General features: G+C 39.9%; 2 protein-coding genes across 2 annotated transcripts; one reads left to right on the top strand and one right to left on the bottom strand.

The window, feature by feature from the left end:
• The first annotated feature begins 3,732 nt into the window (after positions 1-3,732).
• LOC141776751 (nuclear factor 7, brain-like) lies at positions 3,733-5,347 on the top strand. Its single transcript, XM_074650534.1, has one exon. The coding sequence runs from the start codon at positions 3,843-3,845 to the stop codon at positions 5,262-5,264; it is 1,422 nt and encodes a 473-aa protein (XP_074506635.1). The 5' UTR covers positions 3,733-3,842; the 3' UTR covers positions 5,265-5,347.
• A 3,268-nt stretch (positions 5,348-8,615) lies between these two features.
• Positions 8,616-23,647, bottom strand: LOC141776750 (WW domain-containing adapter protein with coiled-coil-like). Its single transcript, XM_074650533.1, has 13 exons — positions 23,338-23,647; positions 22,195-22,228; positions 18,521-18,710; positions 17,858-17,949; positions 14,875-14,990; positions 14,574-14,671; positions 14,166-14,444; positions 11,629-11,745; positions 10,931-11,079; positions 10,610-10,701; positions 9,559-9,757; positions 8,986-9,113; positions 8,616-8,892 (listed from the first exon to the last, which is right to left on the bottom strand). Exons 1-13 carry the CDS (start codon positions 23,376-23,378, stop codon positions 8,823-8,825), a joined length of 1,605 nt encoding a protein of 534 aa, XP_074506634.1. The 5' UTR covers positions 23,379-23,647; the 3' UTR covers positions 8,616-8,822.
• Between the last annotated feature and the right edge of the window lie 3,805 nt (positions 23,648-27,452).

The following is a 27,452-nucleotide window of genomic DNA, read 5'->3' as shown; positions in this document are numbered from 1 at the left end:
TCCACTAAATGTTAGCTATAAGTAATGGATAAACTGTTGAGATATAGTTACCTATCTAACCGAATTAGAGATTGTTGCCATAGCAACAAAGCTCTCACCTCAGGTCGTGAAGGTAACCCACAATTTGGGAAACTCTCGCGAGATGGTTAAGGTTAGACATTGACCTCGAATGGTTAAGGTTAGGAGAGACCATTGGGCAGCGAGACTCGCAAGAGTTTTCGTACGTTTTTTGCAGATCTTCGCAATTTGCGGGTTACCTTCGAGACACGACCCTCGCCTCAGGCTTAGCCAGGGGAGAGGTGGCTAACTTTCCTACCTCAAATTAAGTCAATCTTAATATTTATGCAACAGACAGGTTTGATTAGACTAGTCTAATCTGAAAATCTAAGAACACTGGTATTAAACTAAGTTTATACAACTGGCCCGGGGACTTGGCATCAGTGATGCAGAGGCTGCAGGCTGGGAGGTGAAGAAGCCGGGTTAACTTTCCTTCCCCATTAACATGGCAAAAGAGCATTTGAATGTGTCACAGAGCTTGAGATTCATTATCAGTCGTGATTTAGGAGGCGAGTATAAATATGCATGACTTAATTTAAACCAATGGGAGTTCAATGTGTCACTGTTGTAAATGGTCAAAAAGATATTTATGACTGCAAACACACAAACTATTTAGAATAACCGACTCTCTTAGATTGTGTGGGGAGGCCTTGTCAGTCCGAGGTACTGTCAGCTCATAGTAAATGTGTTTAGCAGTCAGATAAAGATAAATAAACAAGATAAATAAAGTCTTTATTATCTCAGCTCAGGCTAACCCTAAAACTAATGGGTCCATTCAGAGTCGTAGAACACATAATGAAACAGAGGGGCTTTAATCGTGTTTACTGCTATGCTTGTGATGAAGCTGTGACTAGAGACTGTTGCAGATTGGTTCGTAATGAGAGCTACACACAATGCAATCTCTGCCATGCTCCGTGCGCTCTGGTAATACTGTATATGAGGACAAATGGAGCAGCTCTAGTAAACACATTTGGTGATCTCTGCACATATAGCTGCTGATGCATCAACTGGACACAAGTCTCAGGTGCGGACTCTCTTGTGCTTAGATTAAATGGTTATAAATGAAACTGAGGCTGAATTTTAAATACATAATATACTGTTTCAGTACAAAAAAAGATGTATTGGCTCCAAATGAAAGGGGCCAATGTTGACCAGTGCAGAAGTATAGAAATGTAACTTTCCCCCACAGTTCTTCTTCTCAGTAAAAACAAGAATATTCTAACATTGACAGTCATTGCTCAGTCTTGCAATTCACTGAAATTGAAAGGATCAAACGTGCGTCTCAACGCAAATTAAACATTTTAAACACATCTAACCATCAAAGCTGGTCAACCTCAGAACAAGAATTCTCAAGTGCAGAATTTAGTTTACTTGATATATCTGAAGAAGAGGAAAACAACAACACTTCTGAAGTTCATCAGCGCACATGCTTTTAAGTTGAAAGACATGATTGAGTTTATATGCAAACATCATTAGACACCAAAGCATATCTGCAATCTGTGGGGTGTCTCTAAATTATATGAAAAGCCGTATTAATGTTTTGTTCAATGGGTCAGTTCACTGAAATTATTAAAAAAAAACATTTTCTCAGTTACCTCTAGTACCTCTAGGTACGACTCCTGTGAAAGTTTGCCACGGGTGTGTGAGTTGACCTTTGGTCAGAGGCCCGCAAGCTCACTGTGGAGCTGTGCAAGCAGGAAAAACTGCTTATCTAACTGAAAGGCAGAGTTTAATGTCATCCTAGATACACCACTCAGGGTGAAATACTTGAGGTATTGGCTGAGATACTAGACATTGTGAGCACACTGTTTTCAATGGTTGTTTATCATGCTTTTGACTTGTCAATCAGCCGCTCTGTTTTATCAGTGTGAATGCTACTGAGTCAGCATTTCGGTTGCCTGACAAAGCTCCACCCATCATCATATGAGACAAACCAGGAAGCAAGTTTGTTACCGTTGAGTTCTCACTGAGAAGAGACGCACCAACAGACAGATGGTAAGATTTACCTTCATTTGACTTCAACTGAGGGGTGGCGGGAGGGGCAGTAACAGGAGGGAGTAGGGGAGAGTGGGGTAAGATGAGCCAATTTTTACTTATGCTGTCCTCGAGGTTAGGAAAAATGAGACAGAAGCAGAATGAAAACTTGAACCTTAAATTCAGGATCTCTCCTATCAAATGAAATGATCAGCATGCATCTATCACAAAGCTGTCTGGAAAAAATGACCTTCCCAAAAAAAGTGCTCCTGTGGCTCAACTTGCCCCAGGTAAGGGGTAAGTTGATCCGAGTCAGTGGGTAAGTTGAGCCATCGTGGGGTAAACTGAACATCTGAGTTTTTAAGTTTAAACCTCAGCATAAGTGTGTTAACAAACAGTTTCACAGTTATGAACTTGTGAGAACAAACCACCTGTGAGTTTCAAGACCATTGAACAATCAAAATATCATTCAATATTCGACAATATTCCAGTCGTCAAGGTTGCAGTGAAATATGAACTGTTGCTCCCTCCTTGCAGTTCCTCCAGCCTTTTGAGGTTGAGGTAGCTCCTTCAGCACATCACTCAGTGGAAAAGATGCCTCATCCTTTTCCTTGAGTACAAAGGTGGGCTTCTCACGTCAAGTGTTCCCCCGGATTCTTCTGAGAAATCTTGCACTCACTTCGTTGCCCTCCAGGCTCTCAACCAAGCCAATGTAATGGTAGCTTCTGCCTTTGGATACAAAGTTTACTATGACAAAGTCACCAACTGACAGATCTGAGATGTCTGATTCACTTCTCTCATCATTAGAACTCTTGTGCTCAGAAGTGTCATCAAATGGGATGGCATCACACTCTCCTCAGAACTGCTGTACGCTGTGATTTTCGTCTTGGTCTTTGGTTTGACCTAGGCCTACCTGCTAAACCCTGCTCTTTCCAGTTGTTGGGGACAGGAAGGTTGTTCTTTCTGCCAATTCCAATGCCAGTTCACAGCATTTCTTTGGAGTAAGGCCGTGGAACTGTTCAGCCAGCTTCTTGATATGGTCTGCAAGCTCCTTCTCTACCTCCTCTGTGAGGACCCTCTTTGCCTCTGCTGTTCCACTATAACCAACTGTTTTAACTTCCTTTATCTCCCTCTTCTATAAAGGTTAACACATAAAAAAATCAAACCAAGTTGTGTAACACTCAACAGTAATACCATTTTATACATCAGAGAATTCATTTGGTTAATTTATGGTGGGGTAAGTTGAGCCAGTGGCTCGGAATAATAGTAGAATATTAGTGAGCCAGTGGCTCAACTTACCCCATAGCCTTTGGCTCACTTTGCCCCATAGCTACCATTTTGGAAAAAATGGCCCAGTTTAGCAATTCAGGCTAATTTTTAGCGAAGGGATTAACATGGTGTTATACCTGAGTAAATCACCAACATGTATAATATATTTTTTTAGACCTGGATAAATTTGCTTTGACCTAACATTCATTATTCCTGACATGCAGAAAATTTACTTTGACTGGGAAAAAACTGTTTTTGGTGTAAAAAAGTACTTACTACTTCTCCCATGTGCTTAACTCCATCACAGCAAGATAGAAATGATGGGTACTTCCTGAATTTATGGTCACATGACAAAACATAATCACAGTTGCCAAGATACAGGGGGTGGGTCAACTTACCCACTGGCTCATCTTACCCCACTCTCCCTACTGAAGTATTGAAAAACTCAACTACAAACTGAAGAAACACACAAAGACTCAAAGTGAAAGTAACACTTTTCAAGAAGTAGCGAGGGGAAACACAACTGCTTGATTTAACGTGCTATGTTTTCTGCTACACTCAGACACAAAATGGCATCCAGATCAGAGGAGGATCACTGCTGTCCGGTGTGCCACGATGTCTTTAGAGACCCTGTTGTTCTGTCATGTAGCCACAGCTTCTGTCAAGACTGTCTGAGGACCTGGTGGAGAGAGAAACCAACACGCGAGTGTCCGGTTTGTAAGAGACGATCTTCAACGGCAAACCCACCTGTTAGTCTGGTGTTAAAGAACCTGTGTGAGGCCTTCTTACAGGAGAGAGACCAGAGATCTTTAGAGGCTCTCTGCAGTCTGCACTCTGAGAAACTCAAACTCTTCTGTCTGAGTCACCAGCAGCTGGTGTGTCTCGTCTGCAGAGACTCAGAAAAGCACGCCAACCACAGATTCAGCCCCATCGACGAAGCTGCGCGACAGCACAAGAAGAAACTTCGGGACGCTCTGAAGCCGTTGAAGAAGAAGTTAGAGGCTTTTGAACGAGTTCAAGTGAAGTTTAATCACACAGCGGACCACATTAGGGTCCAGGCCCGACACACAGAGAGGCAGATTAAGGAGCAGTTTAAGAAGCTTCGCCAGTTTCTACAAGAGGAAGAGGATGCCAGGATGGCTGCACTGTGGGAGGAAGAGGAGCAGAAGAGTCAGGTGATGATGGAGAAGATGGAGGCTGTGAGCAGAGAGATTGCAGCTCTTTCAGACACAGTCAGAGCCACAGAGGAGGAGCTGAGAGCTGAGGAGGTGTTATTCCTGCAGGACTACAAGGCTGCAGTGGAAAGAGTCCAGCAGCGCCCCCTGCTGGAGGATCCACGGCTAGGCCAAGGAGCTCTGATACACGAGGCCAAATACCTGGGCAACCTGGCCTTTAACATCTGGAACAAGATGAAGGATTTGGTCTCCTACTCTCCTGTGATTCTGGACCCAAACACTGCAAATGTAGAACTCATCCTGTCTGAAGATCTGAGCAGCGCGGGAGGAGGTGAGGAGCAGAAGCTCCCCGATAACCCCGAGAGGTTCGATGATTATTACATCGTCCAAGGCTACGAGGGCTTTAACTCGGGGACTCACTGCTGGGATGTCGAGGTTGGAGACAATACATTCTGGTCACTGGGTGTGTTAGCGGAGTCTTTCCAGGGGAAGGCAGCCATACAGTCTGGATTATGGGAAATGCGGTTCCATAAAGGTGAATACTCAGCACGGTCGCTACCGGCAACAGCCACTGATCTCAGAGTGCAGAAGAAGCTCCAGAGGATCAGAGTGAAGCTGGACCTGAACAGAGGAAAGCTGTCGTTCTCTGATCCCGACACTACCACACAGCTACACACCTTCAAACACACTTTCACTGAGAGGCTGTTTCCATACATTAGCACTGTGGATACAGTCCCACTGAAGATATTACCACTGGAGGTCTGTGTGACCAAACAACAACAGGTCTGATGTTTGAAGGTGATGATTATAATAATAGTATTCTTCTTAAAAGTTAATATGCGTCCATCTATTTGTGAAGATGTATACATGTATGAGCAAATTTCTAGAATGAATGATAAAATATGTTCAAAGTAGGGCTGTCAATCGATTAAAATATTTAATTGCAATTAATCTCATGATTGTCCTTGATTAACCGCAATTTATCGCAAATTAATCGAACATTTGTTTGTTTGTTTTCTGTGCAAAATGTACCTTAAAGGGAGATTTGTCAAGTATTTAATACTCTTATCAACATAGGAGTGTGCAAATATGCTTGCTTTATGCAAATGTATGTATATATTTATTGTTGTAAATCAATTAACACAAAACACTGACAAATATTGTCCAGAAACAAAACGAGGAAACAAGTGTTACATGTAACATACTCAGAGGAAGACTTATGTTCAACTACTACGTCTGCATATTTTCAGCTATAGAAACCATTCAAATATTAAACTGTTCAGCTCTTTAAGGACATTTATGCTTGTATTCTGCTTTTTTTCTACCTTTTTTTTTTTTTTTTACAATGAAAGTGAATGTGAGAAATCTTCAACGTACTCCAGTTTGAAGTTCTACTATTTTACTTTCAGCTCCAGACTTCATTTAAACTTTAAACGTGTTACAAGACTTTGAACTATTAAACTTGTATTCAGCTTTCTGATATTCCAATACAATGTCATTCAGTCGCCTTCTTTTCAGGCAATACATTTCAGTTCTCAGCTGCTCAGTGTTTAGCAATGCAGTTCATCTGTCTGATATTAACACAAAGCATTTCTTCTTTCAGCAATTTTAGGCAATTCCTTTCAACTTCGCGCTTGGAATGTATTACAATTTAGCTTCTAGCTTTTCTGGCAATGTATTTACACTCTTAGATTCTTTAGGTAATGCAGTTCAGCTTTTAATTCTGGCAGTTTTATATTTCAGTTTCCGGGATTTTCAGCAGTGCAGTGCAACACATTCGAGGTTTTAGTTGTTCAGACAATTTCAACCTTCTGCATTTTCAACAGTGCTTTTAAATTTATTTCAGCTGTCAGCGTTCACATGCATGTTCTGCAGGAAATGCATTTTGTTGTTATCATCTACCATCTGCATACCTATATCGTGTGGTAGAAAAGCATCACATAACTTTGCTCACCGAGGTCAGAGTCTAAGCTCTTATCTGTGAGCTCCAGCCTACGTGTATATCAGCAGATGGAGCTTAACTACCAGTAAAAGTATCAAAGACATGGTGGTAAATGTTAATGTTTCGTGCTAATTTACAATCACAAATGCCTCAGAGTTGGCCCAGATTAACAACCGCCCGGTCAACTCGATTCAAATCTTATTCAGCCTTCTGCTTTTGTTTAAGCTACATTTCACATGATGACATGTTCAGTAATAGCTTTTATAATCTGATAGCTGAGAGAGCATAAATGCACATACAGTAAGCAGAACCAGATTCAAGGTAATGTGTTCACTGTCACCATCTTGTGGCCAGAAATGGAGCAGCACTCCTTCAGAGACTCCACAACTGACACATTTATACTTTTATTGTGCTAGCGGCGTATATGTACGACCGCGGAGACACCTGCAGCTGACAAGTCATTGACAAAGTGCATGGTCTGATCCCATCGCACATACATTTCCCTAAACTGTCAGCCCAACCCTCCTCTAGCTGCATAATTACACTTTAATTTAGTAAAATTACAAAATGCATAATTCATCAGGAAATGTACTCAAGGCATACACACACACACACACACACAGTCCTGTTTCCATCCCTTTAGAGGACATTGCATTGACTTCAATTAATTTCCTGGAGACTCACCCTAACCCGAATCAATACTTTCCTAATCCTAACATTAAACAAAGTCGTCACCCTAAAATTTTATGATTTACATAATGGGGACTTTCGCATTTTGTCCCTAAAAGGAAGGAGTCCCCACAATGTGACCGTGTAAACAGATGTACGTCCCCACAACATGGGTAATACAAGACCACACACACACACACAAAATCAAACGAGCAAGCAAACGTCAAGCAAGGAGTGTGGTATAATATTTTATTCTCATATTTTATGGAATACAAAGCCCCCAACCCCACCACCCCCCCTCCCCTCCCCCTTCCCAAAAAAAGTGTGCACATCAGATCTGGTGGAAACTATTCAAGGACAAGGAAAAGAACAGGCGAGAGACAAAAGGAAGTTGCTTTATGGGTGTGGAAGTGTACGACTGCAATTTAATGTGGTGTTCATATAAAAAGTTTACCCTCTTCATCATGAATGAACCCTTTTTTAAAAAAAAAAAAAGCGGCTTAAAAAAAAAAAAAAAGAAGCGGCCGAATCCGGCTCGAGTCAGTTGATAAAAGGGCTGCAGCCACGACAGCTGAACAAAACAATGATTAAACAAAACACGAGTTGCCTTTTTTGAAAAATAAAACGTCTTTCATACGATCTTTTTCCCCCATTATGACTACAAGGACGTGTTCAATCATGTGCAACAATAATTTAGCTTTACATGACTGTGAATTCAGTCGCTTTTCTATTCTTTTACACAATCTCTTGCTAAGCTGCACAAAAGGAATGAAATTTATCCCCCCCCAATCTGACTTGGGAGAGAAACAAAATGATAACAATTACACAAAAAAAGAAAAGACGAATAGCAGAAGGGGATAAGATAACCAGCCAGCAGGGCTACAAACGAATGCAACCCATTATGCACTAGCAGCCAACCTAGGTCCAATAATGTAGGCTTTCAAAATGGCTTTGAAACATCTGGAGTGTGTTTGACATAACTAGCCATAACGTCCCGGTAAATCTGCACCACTGGAACCAGATTCCCACCGACTGGGACAAAACAACTGAAGCACATTTAAGTATTTTCAGAAAAGGTCTGGCCAAAGGTCTTCGCTAATCTCATGACATGTAAAACCAACCAGCTCAAAGACGCGCTGGGATGGCAAAAACCACGGACAAGTATAGTGAATTAAAAATAACATTAGTAACATCACTGCCATTGAATCCATACATTTCAATGCAAGTCCATTTCAGATGATCGGGGAGCCCCCCCCCTCCCCTCCAAAAAACTGTGTCACACCAATTATTATGAGATGGTTTTGTTTTAGTTCATTTTCCCAAGAATGAATTGTAATCTTTTCCTGATCACTACACATCAAAAACACACCAGAAAACAAGTTAACCCAATACAATACACACAATCCAAGGTTCACAGTCTGAAAAGGTGCTGTTTGAAAAGAGCCTCAGGTCCTCTATGTCCACTGGTTTAAGTGTCCCGACGAGAGCAATTCATGTTGTGGACACTGGAAAAAGAAACTTTTTTTAAAAAAAGAAAAGGAAAAAAAAAAAAGACATGTTCAGGATGATGGAGCTTCACTTCGTCAGCCGCCGTCTCGTTTGTCTTCTAACAGCTTTTCTCAGTTGCTCTGGTGGGGGAGAATGAACAGGCTTGTTGGCAGCTTGCTGTCCCATGTCTAACTCCTCTTCTTCAATCGTTATTTCAAATCCATCCGTCCCTTCTCTGGGGCAGGTCCTCACACCATGTACGAGTTCTGGTTCTTCAGCTTGTCCAGCTCTTTGCTCTGCTGCCTCAGAAACAGGATTCTGTAGTCGAAGGAGAAAATAATTATAATCAAATGTGTGATGTGAATGTCCTTTATGAGCTAACGTGGATGCAAATGTTAACATTGGCCTTACCTCTGTTCCCTCAGCGTGGCCTGAATTTCACACACTCTAACCAGGGAGCGGAGGTTTTTCATCTCTGTGCAGATCTCAGACATGTACAAGCTGCCCATGTTGTGGATGTCCTCGCGCAACCGAGCCGCCTGACGGAGAGACGAGTGATTATGGATATAGATTTTTCACAACAAACATTCATCAATACTTTGAGAACAAGGATCAACATTGGTTTACTGATTCTGAAATAATCAAAACTCAAAGTTTAGTCTTGACCTTGGAAATAGGTTTAACAGAAAAATGACCACTAAATTGATATTTCCAAAGCTTTCAACCACAGCTAATGGCCTTCCTCTTCAGATGGAGTTGCTCAGTTGTCATAGAGATGATTTAGCTATTATCGCAACCTTCGAGAGAAAGGCCACAAGATGAGCCTGAAAGCTTCGGAAACACCAGGTAAGTGGACTTTGTGATGACATTTATTTTTGTCACAGACTAAAAGCTGTACTGCTTCCGTAGCTCCGTAATGATGCTACAGCTAGAAAACACAGTGGTGACTGGTAACACGTGGAAATCTTTTGCGGCAGACAGTACCTGTTTCTCAGTGTTCTCTGAAGGCCATCCTTGGATATGTCTGATGAGGCTCTCGTCAAAATGAGTTGCCAGGGAGGGCGTGAAGGTGCCGGGGTTTTCGACCTGGGACTGGCTGTTGCTGCTGCCGCCGCTGCCGCCGCTGCCGCTGGAGGTGGTGTGGGCCAGCGCACCAGTTATGTTTGTGAACAGAATCTCCTGGCTGGGTGAGCAAGACAATGGATTACCGGGGTGTGGACGGTGTAAAATAAAATCCAGCTGCAGTTTCAATAATGTTGGAATGCTGACGTTTGGGCAGATTAGTCGCAGATACTGCGGATTATTCAGCCCACAGCATTTATTTCTACCTCGTCAATGTATTTAGCACTTAACAGCCATGAGAAGTCCAAGTAAGAACCTATAACAGTATGTCAAAAACATGACATCCTTCTGGTCCAGAGAACTACATAATTAGAAGTGGAGAAAGCGTTTATGCATTTATGTACAGGGTTCCTACACATTTTCCATTTCAACATTCAATACTTCCTCCAGACTCAAATTGTCAGTCTTCTTGGTAGATCTTTGTGACTAGGGGAGGATGCTGTGACAAGATTTTACACAAAGTTTTTCATCCCATTTGGAATTGTTAACCGACCAGGCTTTATATTTGGGATCGTCAAGCCAGACCTCGGAAAAATTGCGTTCAGTCCTAAGCCCTACGCAGAAAGTTGGACGACGTTCCACAGTGAAACATTTAGCATTTGGGGCAGAGCTGTTTTGCAGACTGTGCCCTGGAAAAACAATTATGCCACCCCTCTATTAGCACGATGGACAAAAAATCCATCTCAGGATGTTGAGATGGAAAGGCTTTTTATGCGAGCGCCCGCCTATATGGGCTCGCCGGCCCTGGCTGTGACGTACAGGTGTAGAGGTAGCTGTGTTGCTGTTGAAGTTTTGTTATTGTAACTCAGGTGTCCTTTTAGTTGTGAAAAGGCCTACGTGGTTTTTAATTTGTTTGCTTTACCTCCAAGCAATCTATCATCAACAAAATGCCGTCTTGTAAAGCGATTTCTACCTTCTCTGCTGGAGAGTTCTGGGGTCCTCTGGACGCTTCTCTACGGTCTGAGACAGGGGGGCTGATCCTTGTTTACTTGAAGACATGCTGCCCTGAAGAGGGAATAACAGATGATGAGGGAGAAAAGAAATAGGAATGAAAACAAAAAAGGGCGGCGGTAGAGAGAAACCAGGAAGAAAAGATGTAACAGACGAGGGCAGTCATAACAAAGTGGAGGAGAGAGAGAGAGAAAATGGGGGGTGAGTCACGAGCGAGGGGGAAGTCCTCCTCCGTTCTTCAAATTCATCAATTTTTTCGGATACTTTTGGTTCTGCGACTTACCCTTGTTTGTGAAGACGTGATGCTGCCAACGTGCACGCCCAGAAGAGACTTCTGGTTGCTCTGTGGCGTGCCGTTCCGTGGTGAGACGTACGGCCGCGGCGATGATGCATCCGACGTCAGGGAGACGGGGGACTGACTGGAGTGCTGGGCTGAAGGAGGAAAACAGGTTCATTACTAAGCTTTCCTTTTGATTCAATCATTTGACACTTTACAAATACAGTCGTGACGAATATCAAGAAATTCAAAGCCGGCAGTAATTTGCTTGTTTGGAGTGGAGAACAACAAGCATATGAATAATCAGTTTAGCAACGAGGCAGCACACAATCCGACAACTGATTTAAAAGGCTAGTCAGGCTTTCAGGTCGGACACAAGAAGACTTGTGTCAACTTTTTCTGTCGCGCTTGACGTGATTGCTATGCAACACATCCTCTGTTCAAGCAGAGGAGGCTCATTGGAATACATGGGAGGACGCCTTTTGTTTTTCCACATAGCTATAGTCGATCTGAAAAACCCTTAAGCGATACACGCAGTTAACTTGCATAAAATGAAGAATTTCATTGACTGAAGGTCAACAACAAATTGAGTACACTGCATTTAAAAAAAAAAAAAAAAAAAGACTTGCGGAGACAGGGAGTGCAGGACCCTTAAAAAAATTTGTTTGTGTAACAGATGGTGAGAAACAGCGAGGAGGCCGTACCTTGATTGGAGTGCTGAGCAGCTGAGAGCAGAGCAGTGATGTTGAAAGCGGGTCCAGCAGTGAGGAGCTTATGAAGCACAGACCGCAAGGAAGCTTGGGTGACAGCAGCGGCCAAGACTGCGGGGAGGAAAGAGGAAACACACACACACACACACACACACAGGTGAGTGAGCAAGGACGCAAAACAGGTGAGTGCACAAACACGCTGAGTTAAGATAAGAAACATATCACAGGAGTCGGTTCATGTACGTGTCATTTTACCAGTGAAACGGCTACTAAAAAAATAAGAAGAGGTTAATCATAAATGACAAGTGAAGGCCCAGGGTTAGTCACAGCAGAACACAGTCACCCGTTAATAACAGGATCAAAACACACACAGATAAGGGATGGGAGGATTTTTCGCCGTACACGCAGCTGTTTGCACGTCGTATTGGCCCGAATTTAAGACGGGCTCCGTTTTTTCCGACACTGGTGTTCGGAAAAAGACTTTCTGAAGATACAACACACTTTGACACTAGCCCTGTGAGGAAAGTTTCCCTGAGACACTGTTAATCCGAGGAGAGCAGAGTCCTCATCCTTGAAGTATTTTCCTCTCAGAATCACACTCTCACACACACACTCTCCTGTCAGACTCTTGAAAGCTGTCAACAATTATTTCCTCCAGCAGTTAGCATTAGGCCTGTCCTCGGCCAAAGAAATTCTTAGTTGACTAACACACGATTTTGATGACTAATCGATTGAACCGACAGATCTGTGAAACTGAGTTTCTCAAAAGCACCACTTTACATCTTGTGTTAACCAGAGATGTGCTCATAAGTTTCTTGGAAATAGTCGACTAAAGCAGAGTTTTCACCGCAGAAAGTTCCCCCTTAGTGTAGACGTGATTCTCAGCTGATCCGCGCAGCGACGGCATGTGAACATGCTGTGACATCATCTTCAACGCAGTACTCGGTGAATAATTTCAACGGCAACCAAATAGAGGAACATCTGCACTTCTTCTTTCTAAAATCTGGGTTGAGTGAATAATGGTAGCTTGGATATTTAAAAATGGCAGCTTTGTGCAGTATGTCGCGTTAGTGACGATTCTCTCTAACCAATCAGTGGTCAGCAGTGTTTTAACTCCACCTTCTAGCGTCAGCTCAGCTTGCTTGGAATCTCGACCGATGTGGTGCCAAGAATGGAGCGGTTCATTTCGTAACATCCACAACTTTTGCCAATGAAAACGCAAAAATAACCGTTCTAATGTATAACAAACTGAACTGAACTGCTTGGTGGAAAACGTGCCGTATTCGACTACGAGGGGGCAGCCATAGTTAGCATTTATATTTTCGTGCTCCTCATCATCTGTGACATTGTAATTCTTGGCTGCTTGACAGATTATTCAATCCACAGTCCGTTTCTGCTAACTACAGACGTCAGGAGATGATTTACACTTGTTTTTTAATTCGTCATGAATTGATTTCCTCCGTGGCAGCAAAACCAGTTACATGTCTTCAGAACTCCTGTAGGTTAAGCTGGGCTAACGAAAAACTAACTCTGAAAGCCTCACTATGAATTGACTTGAAAACACTCGCTAGTTTAGCAACAATAAGGGGCCGTTCACATGCTGCGTCTAAAAATGTGTGGAAAACGTTGGCCATGCCGCATTTCATCCTTTTATCTACAGTGCTTCGGAGGTTGTGCTACTGTGGCGCCTGCCGTTACTAAGCAACCAAAACACGTGTCTTGCGATGATGAAGTTGTGGTAACTTAACGGTAAAAGCCTCACTGACTAAACTAAACAAAGTCAAAACAAAGAAATGGATTTCCAGCACCGTAAATCCCTCACAGTAACATTACTGCTCGATTTCTCTGCGTCAGTCTGGCTGACCTGTCAACTGGATGTTGTGGCGTTCTCGGACAGACAAGGGTGAAGCAAGTAAAATAGTTTGTGGGACAGATCATGAAGCTCTAGGTAGCCCTCCGCTAAGACGATTAACTTCTCCTCCAGTCCATATATTTACAGAAAGAAAAGATATCTGGCGCCTGTGATTGGTTGTTCCAAAGTTGTTTCTTTTATCTCGGGGCACCCTGAAAAATAGGCGCTTGGGAACGCCAGCGTCGCTCCCGCATTTGAGTGCTCCTGCCACGCATCTACATCAAGAACAAAGGATTTGAGGGCGCAAAAAATGCTGCATATGTACGGCCCCGGAGGCCACAAACTACCCGTACAACAACACTCTCTGTAGGAGCCAGTGCTACACCGCTACTCTTCTCTCCATTCAAAAAGAACATCAGATGTTGTGAACATGTATTTGTCTGCTCGTTGAATGAGTTGACTTCTAACTTTTTCAAATGTAATTTCATAGCGTCTTTTTCAGGCCAATGCGGATCTTAAATTAGTATTTAGTATTTTTTTATATACAGCATCACACAAAGCACAAAGTTACATTAAAGCCACTATGTATAGGAAATGAAAATTCACAGCTTTGGTGACCCCCGTGATGCTACCGAAAAAGAACCTGTTGTGTTAAAAGTGACATCTTTTGTGCCCTCACCCTCGTTGAGTTTCGCCATGTCCATGCTGCCGTTGTTCATCTGCAGAGTGGCCTGCAGCGCCGGGAGGAGCTGGTGCAGGAGGGCCGGGTCCTGCAGCAGTGCTGGTGACGGGGACTGGACAGACTGAGGCACCTGCCCCGAAGAGGAGGAAGAGGAGGAGGACATGGCGGAGGGGGTGGAACCTAAAGCACCGAGAGCAGAGTTCAGACTCTGAGAAGCAGAGGAAGAGGAGGAATGGCCGGAGTTGGATGCTGTGGACTGGTCCCCTGATGTGGTCTCTGTGGAGACGAGCAGAGCAGGAGAACAAAGTTAACACGATATTTGACGAGGGAAATGTGTGCACCAGAGGACGACGATGTAAGAACATGAACCACGTTGCTTAGGTATTATAATCCTGCTATACTTACTTGTTGAGGCTTTGTCCTGCAAGGCCTCTTGTCTGTAGTCCATGTCCCTGGGGAAACTATTCGCCGCCATCTTGACTGGGTCTTTCTGTCGTTGTTCCCTGAAGCAGATTGAGCAGAAAGCAACAGTGACAATGTGCAAGATGCAGTTAGACTCTGTACCCTAAGCTAATGATATTCTGTTCAGACTGGCACGCTGCGTGATCTTGTAATGCATGACTCCGCATGAGAATGAGAATCTCGATTATTCTTTCATGTTAAAAATTGAATTGGCTTTCTGTGTGTGCATGTTGTCATGTCTTGCCTCTCCAACAGGTCCTTGGGCTTCTCCCACTGGGAGACCTCAGTTCTACAGTTGTAGTAGTACTTCTTTCCAGAGGAGCTGATGTGTTCTGTCCAGTCATCTGCTGGGTCCTGGTGCTGAGATGAGACGAGACAGGAGACGTTATTAAAGCTTCAGTAGGCAACAATTTTTTGGCATCATTGGCCAAAAAATCCATAATAACCTTTCAGTATATTGTAATTCAAGTGTTCTGAGAGAAAACTAGACTTCTGCAGCTCCTCATGGCTCTGTGTTCAGGCTCCCTGTGACGGGAGACTTTGGCCAATCACAGGTCATTTCAGAGAGATAGAGAGAGAGCGTTCCTATTGGCTGAGCTCAGGCTGGTGGGCGGTGCTCAGTATGATCACAACATGAGACAATGCTAAAGTATTATGTTGTATGAATTAAGTATGCATAAGTATATGTTCCCTTAATAAGTAAGCATCCATGTTCATTTAGTAGGTGAGCATCCCTCACTTTCCACCCTCAATAATGGATAAGGGCCTTTCAGTATAGATGGTATGTTTAATATTCATGATCATGTATATACCGACAATTCCAGTCATTACAACGATTCCAGGAAGAGAACACACTTTGCCTCATCCTGTTTTTCCTATTTACAGTCGCACCGATTTCAATCAAAGCTGACTGATTTTGCAGAGGAGCCACAATAACACATTATTTTATGCTTTCTCGCAAGAAGAAAAAAGGTTAGATGGCCTTAATGAAGATAAATGTGGACAGCATTAGTAACTGTAGATTATAGCAGGGTCTTGGTATTACAACAAACAAAAAGGGATGCGATTTGACATTTACTACTGCCACAAAAAAACGTTTTTAATTGCTGTTTAAGATTTTGCATTCACTCCTGACAGAAACAGAACATAATGTATGTATAGTTTTGAATCCTCTTCAATTTATCCTACGTTATTACCACTGCTGTAACTTACTGCGCACGTCTGCCACAGTTCATTAATGTTATGTGATGCTCTGCTACCCCGAGACTTTAGGGTAGCATAGAGAGGTGGTGAGGGAGGCTTTGAGTCAAACTAAAAGTCTTTGACAACTGAAAGCCGACAAAAGGTGGGTAGTTATTTTTTGCCCCAGCTCATGTCTAATCAAACTGTTCTGGGCCTGTGAACCTCGAAGTAGAGAAGAGAAGGGCAGGAAGGCATAATTATCAGCAGGCCTACATTAGAAAAACAATATTTAATAAACTTAATCTGTGTCTCATACCATATACCAGTATATGTGTGTTATATGTGGGAAAACGCGCTAAAATAGGTAATAGACTCCTTTCCCATTGCAAGTATGCCGTGCTGTTGCACTGGTCTGGTTTTCCTGCTGGTGTATCACGGATGCGCCGGCTGACACCGGAATCAAGGTTAGTAAACAGTGAAAATGTTATGGTGGTTACTGGCTACTTCTTTTTTTTTATATCTGTAACTTATTCAGTCTCTCTTTCAAACTCTCAAACTAGAGTTGGTGATTGTTGCAACAGTGGAAAGACTAACAAAGACGTTTTGGTGAGTTATATTTTGTTTCTGTCGAGTTTGAATGAAGTGTGTTTTACGACGATCAGCCAGGTAAAATATTTATTGTCTGACTGGAGTCTGGTGGCTTTGAGGAGAGCATATTAATTGTATGTTTTGTATGTTAATAAAGTATAATAATTGTCCAAATCCCTATTGATTTTATTATTATATATTCACCTCAATGCGCATAACATAACATTGCACCGGGTGTCATGTTTCTATCCCTGCCGATTGGAGCTGGAGCCGATAAAAACCTGTGAGTGACTACTGCAGAGTCATTTATCCCGGCGCGAATGAATACCGATTGTAACCTTCCCCACTAAAGACAAAAGCCAGATGTTGGTGTGTGTTAGTGGGTTTTTTGTCTAGTTGGAAAGGGGCTTTAGAAAGGGAAGGCTCTTTCTGTGTTCCTTAGTGGATTTCTTTTCCTCTCATCTCTCTCGTGATGGACACACAAAGGTGAACAAATGAGGAAAAACCTGCCTTTTGGCTACACAGTTGTCACTTGCTTGTAGAAACCACACTGTGTATGTAGCACATGCAAGTTCACATTTGAAAACTTTTTTTTATGTTGTCTTGTCATGGTGTTTTTGACTTTTACATATATACCACTCTCCATTGTGTATTCACTTCAAAATGATAACAAATAACAGTATACAGTACATCAACACCACTGGTTTGCTATACCATATTAAACCCAGTGTTGGAAATTAGCACCAGCCACCAGCCAAATGCTGATGAAATATACAAGTGGCTGCTACATTTGCTTCACTCAACAGCCTACAAAACAATGGTAATCTATTGAATGGCTGGTAGATTTTGGAAAAAAGGTTAATTTCCACTAAACCTAGATGATTAGTTCATCATTAGGGGTGTAAATCACCAGTTTCATCACGATACAATATTATATTGATTCTTCAGACAACAATGCGATATTTGCTGATATGACAAAGTCTGCCGCGATAAGATTTCGATCTGATTCAATTCAGGAGCCTGTGATTGGGGGAGATGATGTCATATTTCATATATATTTAACAGTTACATTTATATCCACTTACAAAAAGCAACTAAAAAATGATTTGGCAATTTTAATACTGGGCTCTTCCAGACATCTAAATGAAAAACAGAGTCAAACCAGACAATGATAACTATTGAGTGTTTGGCCTTATCGCTCGGCACAACTGAGTGAGATATAATAATTAGATCATTGAATATTTCAACAAGGAGGTCTAACATCTAACCACACCATCATCTCTAATCGAGGGAGCCAGTTACATAAATATGAAGTTTCAATCATCGTCTGCACAGACCGAGAGAGAGATGCCTCTAGTACATAATGTCCCACATACCATGTTCCAAAGTAGCGTGACAGCAATTTCTACAGGAAATTCTGAGGGTGTATCATCAGATAAAAGTGGACAACGTCTTACCCTGTCTGCAGGCTTGCTCTGAGTGGCATGCGAGTCGGAGCCATGGTGGGAGCTGTTGTTGTGAGAGTTCTCCTGAGGAGAGCCGCTGGTCCCTGCAACAGAGCCATTCATCAAGTCACAGAAGATACGCAGTGTTTTGCAGAGGACCGAATCTTAGTGACGGATGCAACTGCCAACTAAGAAACGCTTTGTTTGAGATTTTTTTATGTTTGGCATTCTTTACATTTGAGCAGCGATAGCTATGTTGTGATCTGATAGCAGGGAGATGACAAAATAATCTAAAGCTTCACTTCATTCTCCCTGTCAGATTCTAGGTTAATGTTTTGCTTTTGGTCAAACTCTGCATCCACGTTGGCTCCAAAGTGATATGGATTAGAGTGCATATATGACAAAACAAGTCCACACAGTATGTCAGAGATCAACACAAAAATAATGTTAAAATGAACCTTATTCATCACAAGACTCTAGGGATAAGGATTTCTTGGTCAGTGTACACAATTGATTACAGAAAGATGAAGCTGAGAGCCATTAGTTTGCCTGCAGCTGTAAGCATCTGATGTTTTCTATTTGTCTGAGGTTACTGAAGGGCGAAGATGCTGCCTTTTCCTTCTAACAGTCCTTCAAGACAAAACTTGCATGCATGTGTAAGACCACCAGGCTTACCATTTTTTCCTCTAACCGCATGAGAGGTTTTCGCCTTGCCATGTCCCACGCCTTCTCCGTGTCTGCTGACGGGACTTTCGTCGGAACGTCGCAGCATCTTGTAAGGGGGCGTGGGGTCCGATGAGCCGTCGCGCACCTTGTCATAGCGGTGAAGGCTGCTGGACTGGCTCTTTGGCTGAGATTTATGGGTCTATATTGAAGAAAGCATGGCAGAAAGACTTGTTGGTATGGGTCATCGTTTCCTTATTATTGTTTAAATAAATAGCATACTGGTAATAAATAAGGCTGTCAAAGTTAACGCGTTAACGCAATTCCGTTTTAACGGCACTAATTTCTTTAACGGGACTTGCGATTTGTAGGTTGTAGCCGTTTTAAAGCTAGAGTGAAGCTACTGGCATCATATGAAACGATAAAATCTGAGGAATCCATTGGTACCAAACATGTCATACTAGCTTGTCGTGAAAGAAGCTAAATAACTCTCCAAACTTACGCTAAAGTTTGGCGAGGAAAAACTGGCATGGCCATTTTCAAAGGGGTCCCTTGACTTCTGACATCAAGATATGTGAATGAAAATGGGTTCTATGGGTACCCACGAGTCTCCCTTTTACAGACATGCACACTTTATGATAATCACATGCAGTTTGGGGCAAATCATAGTCAAGTCAGCACACTGACAAGCATTTAACCTATTGGGCTTGAGTTTGCCATGTTATGATTTGAGCATATTTTTTTATGCTAAACCTGTGAGGGTTTCTGGACAATATTTGTCATCGTTTTGTGATGTTAATTGATTTCCAATAATAAATAAAGACACATTTGCATAAAGTAAGCACATTTGCCCACTCCCATGCTGATAAGAGTATTAAATACTTGACAAATTTCTCTTTGAGGTACATTTTGAACAGATACAAATTGTGAGATTAATTTGTGATAATCACAATTAACTATGGACAATCATTAGAATAATTGCAATTAAAGAATTTTAATCGATTGACAGCCCTGGTAATAAATATTAAAATATGAGTGTACAGCCATGGTTCTCTACCTTTAGTCACCATTAGTTGTAAAGTTAATAGATTGAGGATCATCCGTGTGTGGCAATGTTCAAGGAAGGAGTACTACACTGGTGTAATAAAAATGTGTCATACCTTGACATGCCTGATCAACACAACATGTTTAAAGGTCACATATCATGTTCATTTTCAGGTTCATACTTGTATTTTGTGTTTCTACTAGAACATGTTTACATGCTGTAATGTTAAAAAAAACAACTTTATTTCACATTGCCCTCTCCCGGTTTCAATCCCTGGGTCACAATTCTCCCGTATTTCTCCCGATTTATGGCAAATCTTCACACTTTTTTTCCTTTTCGTTATCTTAGCCTGTTTCTGGAACTGAACAGTGTGTGTAGTAATCCCTACTGTTTCCACCAGGACGACAATAAAGCTACATCAACCATCGTTTCCCGGTGGAAGAGAGCAGTCTATGGTTTTTCCACTATTTTTTCCTCTATTAAAAAACACATTATTTTCCTCATACTGTCTGCCTGAATATACCTGTATTTACCCTGTCTGAAACGCTCCGTTTTAGTGCATTTCAACGGAATTGCGTTGCTGGGCAACAGTTTGGGTCCATGTTTACTTCCTGTCAGCTGATGTTATTTACATACACTGCAACAGGAAGTAAACTGGGACACATTTAGAATGTTTACGTTTAAAACCGTGTAATGATCTAAATATTGTATATTTGTGACATCACAAATGGACAGAAATCCTAACGGCTTATTTCAAACGCACAATTTCTGAATACGGGCTGTGTGTTTTTCTCTGTATAGTGAGTGTTTTGATAGTTTAACAGTATTTCTAAAGCACTTTAAACCTGCTTTATAATATAAAAGACATGAAAATCTCACTCTTCTATAATATGGGACCTTTAAGGTACATTTTGAAAAGATAAAAAACGTGAGATTAATTCGTGATAATCGCGATTAACTATAGACAACCATGAGATTAATCGCGATTAAATATTTTAATTGATTGACAGCCCTAGTAATAAATATTATAATATGAGTGTACAGCCAAGGTTCTCTGCCTTTAGTCACCATTAGTTGTAAAGTTAGTAGGTTAAAGATCATCAGTGTGTGGCGATGTTCAAGGAAGGAGTACTACACTGGTGTAAAAATGTGTCGTAATGTGCCTTGAAAAGCCTGATGCTCTATCAACACAACATTAATTTAAGAGCAAACTTTGCAAGCTTTACAAGAACATTACACAAACTGCAGTAATGTGCTTTCTATAGAAGGTTTTGAATGCCATGTAGATTAATGTAAGTCAAATATTTAACTGCTAGTGGTTTATTTTGTTCAACGGGATTATAAAGTGACAATGTAAGTGTTCACTGGAGGTCAGACCTGACTCACACCATAGACTAGAAAAATGTATATAAAGTTTAAGTATGGTTACTGCATCTCTAGCATAACTAGCTGGCTATATGAAGATTTCAGTTTATAATTAAAAAAAAAATTGTGGACAGTATTCACTGCGTTCACAGGACCTCTTTGTGCTCTCTGTCCCAAAAGCTCGGACAAAATTGAGGAAAGGGCTTTTGCATATTCTGCACCCTCAGCCTGGAATTTGCTCCAAAATTACCTAAAAATCAAGGAGCTGGTATCATTTAATATTTTTAAATCTAAAATGAAGGCTTTAGAAGCAGATTCTATGGCATGCCAATGTTTTTAGCCCCCTTGTTGTACAGCTGACTCCCAGAAAAGTTTCTTTTTGTCCCCCCATTTGTTTTTGGATAGTTCTCTTTTAATGCAAATTGTAGTGCTTTCAGTGTTTGTGAATAGTATTTTATCTCTATTTGTGTCAATGTGTCTGCAACTTTGTGTTCTTGCTGCTGACTGTCTTTGCCAGGTACTCCCTTGGAAAAGAGGTTCTTAATCTCAATGGGACTAAAGCTTAAAACGTTCCTGTTTGCTGCTGCCTTTTATTAAACCAGATAATGATCTTATGCTGCACTAGAGCTTTTACTCTTGTGTGTTATACTCTATTTACTGTTTTATTTTTAGCTTGTTTTTATTTTCTAATCATTAATGTTTTTATAACTGTTTTAATTATGTCTTAATGTTCTTTTGCACTTTGTCGGATTGTTCTTGAATGTTTATGTAAAGCACTTTGAATTGCCCTGCTGCTGAAATGTGCTCTACAAATAAAGCTGCCTTGCCTAACCTGGTTAAATAAAGGTTAAATAAATTAAAGGAAAATTACTGCACATTGATCAGCTATATCAACACAACATTAATTTAAGAGCAAACTTTGCAAGCTTTACAAGAACATTACACAAACTGCAGTAACATACTTTCCAAAGGGAGATTTTGATAGCCAATATTAGCTATTTAAATTAATGTAAATAAAGTCTTTAACTGCTAGTGGTTTATTTTGTTCAACAGTATTATATATAGTGACAATATAATAAGTGTTAACTGGAGGTGTTAGTGAGACCTGACTCACACCATAGACTAGAAAATATATATAAAGTTTAAGTATGGTTACTCCATAATTAGCAAGCTATATGAAGATTTCAGTTTATAATTTTAATGGAAATTACTGCACATTGATGAGCTACATTAGTGGGAAAGTAATGACAGGTGATTGTCATGTGTGTCATCATACCTGATAGGATTGGGAATCCCTTCTATCGTTGCACCTGTAGGAAACACACAGAACTGTTAGACATGGTTAGGATAGTTTTTGTTTAGCTTAGCAACACACCTTCTCTTATATATATATATATATATATATTATATATATATATATATAATATATATATTATATATATCCTTGACGTGAAATACACCCCAAGAGCAACTTTGTTTAAATTTTATTTATTACATCTACCCTACCTATTTTAAAAGTGCAATTACCTCCGTTTACATTACATCTATTTTTATATTTTATACTTCTAGTGTATTTATTACATCTACTTTACCTGTTTTATTTACTTTATAACTATGTGCGTGTTTTTACCTGTTATATGTTTTACCTGTTATATTTTACTTTATAACTATGTGTGTGTTTTTACCTGTTATATGTTTTACCTGTTTTATTTACTTTATAACTATGTGTGTTTTTACCTGTTATATGTTTTACCTGTTTTATTTACTTTATAACTATGTGTGTGTTTTTACCTGTTATATGTTTTACCTGTTATATTTTACTTTATAACTATGTGTGTTTTTACATGTTATATGTTTTATCTGTTTTATTTACTTTATAACTATGTGTGTGTTTTTACCTGTTATATGTTTTATCTGTTTTATTTACTTTATAACTGTGTGTTTTTACCTGTTATATGTTTTATCTGCCTCGTTTACTCTTGTCAAGTATTTGTTTTAAAGCACTGATCAGAAGTGGTAAACTGTGAATCTCGTTGTATTTAATAAAATGAAAATAAAGCTTTCTATTCTATTCTCTATATTTTAAGCTAGCTAGCTAACCGGTGATTAGTTAGCTAGCCGTTAGCTTAATTTAGCTTGATTTGCTACCTTAGCAACAGCTGTTTACTCATAATGTCACTAGTAGAAAACAACAGATAATGTTTATAATACATGATAACGTTACACAACATTACCTTTTATCATGTTAGTTAGCTAACTAATGATAAAGCTACAGGAAATACCCGGAGTCCAAAGCTAATGTGTTAGCTCGTAGCTAACTGCTAGAGAGCTAACGGTTAACGTTCAAATAAACACTAATAAATAAAAGTAAACAAATAGGAATGAGTTTAAAAACATAATGTTTGAGTGGTTGATTTACCCATCGCTGACTCTGGTTGGTTTCCTTGCATACATCACCATCAAGGCCGTGGTGATGTGTGTGTGTGTGAGGGGTGAACCGTGGCCTCCTGTCTGTCTGATGCTTCTCTTCTTCAGCTTCCTGATAACCTGCGGACTGTCTATCCTACCAACACAAGACACTGGGAAGCCGAGCAGCAGCTCTGCATAGCTGGTGGTCTTTATTGCAAACCACCCTCTCAGTGCACATCATCTGGTGCATGTAGGTATACACGGAGAGAGACGCTTTTAGCTCGGCCGATGTAGCTTCAGCGGAACAGCAGCAGAGTCAGGAGGAAGAGAAGACTCTTCTCTAATGTTGAGATGGAAAAAATACAGGTTCCGGTTGGATGTTTCAAATTAAAAGAATTATTGAATATGGTACAACTCTTATTGAGTAAAGAACAATACCACAATGAGCAAGAATACATTTGTTAAACTTGTTAAAATTCAAGTTTTAGACCTCCTTATGCAAAGCCGTAAAGTTAAAGTAAATAACAGAACAAAAAAGGCAAATTGTGTCACTATATTTGAAGGAATGGCTCATGAAACAATACATTTTGAATAAATTTAAATTAAATTAAATTATTATTATAATTTAATTTAAAATATTTAAAATATTATTATTATTATTATTATTATTACTATTATTGTTTTTCATTGTGTTATGAAGTGATTACAAAACAGGTGAAGACACGTGCAGGGAAATATACAAAATATATATATATATATATTACTGTATACAGAGAGAGGCAAATAACAAAGAACAAAAATAAAACAAAACAAAACAAAACAAGGGGAAAAAAGCAGGGTGAGGAATGTGTGTGTGTGTGTGTGTGTGTGTGTGCATGATCAAGATAATGGGTATGTGAATAGCACTCTTAAATACACATATACTGTACATACGCACACATATCTATACATACACATACAGATATCTTTCCTTTTATGTGTATAGGATAGGGGGAACAAGAGAAAATAAATAAAGAAATAAAATAAATAAAGAAATGAGTAAAATAAATGAATAAATTAATTCATTAGTAAAATAAATGAATAAATGAATAAATAAATAAATAAATAAATAAATAAATAAATAAATAAATATGCACACACTTAATAATAATTTAAATAGAATCCTCTTAGCATGGCAAATCAGAACAAAAAACGACACGAAAAAAATTTGTGTTCTCATATTATGGCAGTGTTAAAGCTGCGCTCTTATTCTGAAGTAAGCCGTTCCTTTCCGGTATTAGCCTAGCTGTCTCTGGCTAACGTGACGCAGCTGAAAAGGCAGCTAGTTGGTGCTGAGGACTCGTGAGGACTCCTCCTCTAGTTCACATCTCGTTGGCTGGAAATGTTCAGGGACACACCCACGGTCTGTCTGTCTAGCTAGTCTGCTCTGTTGTCTCCATCTCTATACATTAAAAGGCTGCAACACTTGTCCTCCATGTGCAAGGATGTCCAATACTGTCTTTTCCTCCTGGGACATTTATTTATTTTGCACAATTTAAGACTATACAACATAACAAAAAAAATAAATGAATAATATACAGTGCAGGAAGAGGCAAAAAACCCTTGGGCTTATCTGAAGCCTCCACCTAGAGACAAAATTAATAGTGATAACAAACAATTTGGACATGGTATATATAATAACAACAATAACAATACAGTAAATATATATAAAAAAAAAAAAAGACAAGTGTGTGTGTGTGTGTTGCATGGAAGTGTATGGTTAGTGTTTGTGAGGAGGATATTGATTTAAATATCTAAAAAGACTTCTGGGCAATCGTAACCAAACGACATTGTGAGTGGGAAAAAAATAAAAAAACATAAAAACAGATATATGGACAATATGGGGAAACATGGAGCCGCAAAACATTTGAGCATTGTGATGAAGGTAACACAGTTTATAGTCTAAGTATATAGAATATAAGTCTAAAGCAGTGAGGGCCAAAGAGAAATTGTATGACGGAGTATCAGGGCCACATTGAGGGAAAAAACATCTGAGATTTACAGAATAAAGTCGTAATATTACGAAAAAAAAAAGTCGTAACATTACAAGAATGAAGTCATAACTTAACGAGAAAAAAAGTCGTAATATTACGAGAATAAATTCATAACTTAACGAGAAAAAAAGTCGTAATATTACAAGAATAAAGTCATAATTTAACGAGAAAAAAAGTCGTAATACTACGAGAATAAAGTCATAACTTTAAGAGGAAAAAAAGGCGGAATATTACGATAATAAAGTCAGAACTTTACGAGAAAAAAAGAAAATAACACGTAAAATTACTACTTTACTGTGAAAGTATTGAAACTCTCATTCCACAGGGAAATACACAGCTCGTATTGAGAAACTCTGCGTTTGAAACAAGCCGTTAGGATTTCTGTCCATTTGTGATGTCACAAAGCTACAATATTTAGACCATTACACGGTTTTAAACGTAAACATTCTAAATGTGTCCCAGTTTATATCCTGTTGCAGTGTATGTTAATGACATCAGCTGACAGGAAGTAAAAATGGACCCAAACTGTTGCCTAGCAATGCAATTGCGTTGAAATGAGCTAAAACGGAGCGTTTCAGACAGAGGATAAATACAGGTATATTCAGGCAGACAGTATGAGGAAAATAAAGTTGTTTTTGAACATTACAGATTGTAAACATGTTCAGTAAAAAACACAAAATACAAGTATGAACCTGAAAATGAGTACGATATGGGACCTTTAAAAAACAGAACAGCCATGTATTTTATCACCACAGAGAAAAGTGTGAAATTACTGTAAATAGAAAATAAAATAAAAGTACTGAATGGATGCAACTGCTGGCTGACCTCAGATTCAATTAAATCTGTGTGACAGTCATATGTGGAAAGTGATGCCCCATGCTTGTTGATAGCTGTATCGATTGCCCGCTGGCTTGATTTAGGTCAGACCTAACACATATTGATTGAATAAGGACACAGTTTCGTTTACTATCCGGCCAGTCAAACACCATACAACCTCTCTCTACAAGTGGACGTTCAAATGTAGCTCATACTCTTTAGGTACTAAGCGATCTGGCCTGCCGGAGCTGGGCCTGATGGAGTGCACAGTCTCTGGTGAGTGCAACTTATAGTTTTGTGTGGATGTATTGAGCTGCTTTCCTCTGCTTCAAATGGACATAAATATGTGCGTTACACTCCTAATCTGTACCCTAGATTAGTGGTATTAGTCCAAAACGTATTCATTATTTTCTCACAATGTTTTAATTTATTATCTGCTATTAAAATAATTGAAAGAAACAAATATCAGTGCGGATATAGTATTGTATTTCTCTAGCCTTGCTCATTGAGGGATACCGGACAATATTTGTTTACAAATTCTATTTACCTAACAAGCAACTCATGCTTTTCAATTGAATTCTGCATATTTGTTATGGTTACATTTTCTTAAATTGATCAAAATCATGACCTGAGGGAGGTTAAAAATCTATTCACTTTGAGTAGAGGACATACAATATTTATCCTGTAGTATCAGAGTTATGTTTTCATCCTTTGTTTGATGTAAGTTAATAGGTAAGTAATACTGACCAATCAGTCATGCAAAAATTAAAGTTTAATGTGGGTATTAATGTGAATATTATTGGTAAAACCTTTACTGATTTAATAATTTAGTGGCATAGCCGTATGGTCAATGGAACAGTGTATTATTACTGTAAAGGTGAAATATCTCATACCAGCATTAGGGGGCAGTAATATCTCAGAGGAAGCATCATGTGAACAACATGCATTTCTTTCCTTTCTCTCATCATTTTCCCTTTCTCTGGGTCACGCTCTAGTCTCCCTCCTCGCTGATAAAAACAAAAAGAAATCTGGAGTATGAATATATATATCAAGGGTTTCAATACTTGTTTATTTCTTTTCTCAGAGTGAGGAGGATGCTGAGCCGAACAGAACACAGAGGTACGTCTAAAGTGTGGCAGGTTAACAGGTTATATGTACACAATAGGCAATATGTAGGCAATCTGAGCACATTAGGTTTCTTTTCTTTTCAACTTGCTGTTTCAACTGGAAAATAAAGCAATGATCCCCATACCAGTGAATGTTTTAAAGGCTTCCC

Source organism: Sebastes fasciatus, chromosome 11 (genome assembly GCF_043250625.1).
Source record: "Sebastes fasciatus isolate fSebFas1 chromosome 11, fSebFas1.pri, whole genome shotgun sequence".
NCBI lineage: Eukaryota > Metazoa > Chordata > Actinopteri > Perciformes > Sebastidae > Sebastes > Sebastes fasciatus.
Note: the sequence above shows the minus strand (reverse complement) of the source record. Positions and strands in the feature narration are given on the sequence as shown.

What these genes read in the sequence shown, in the direction of transcription:
- LOC141776751 (XM_074650534.1), top strand. Translation starts at nt 3,843, where the DNA reads ATGTTTTCTGCTACACTCAGACACAAAATGGCATCCAGATCAGAGGAG.
- LOC141776750 (XM_074650533.1), bottom strand. Translation starts at nt 23,378, where the DNA reads ATGGTGATGTATGCAAGGAAACCAACCAGAGTCAGCGATGG. An exon ending in CCCAAGGACCTGTTGGAGAG is followed by an intron (nt 14,672 to 14,874) that starts GCAAGACATGAC and finishes AATCTGCTTCAG; the next exon opens with GGAACAACGACAGAAAGACC. An exon ending in TGCTCAGCACTCCAATCAAG is followed by an intron (nt 11,080 to 11,628) that starts GTACGGCCTCCT and finishes TTCCTCCTTCAG; the next exon opens with CCCAGCACTCCAGTCAGTCC.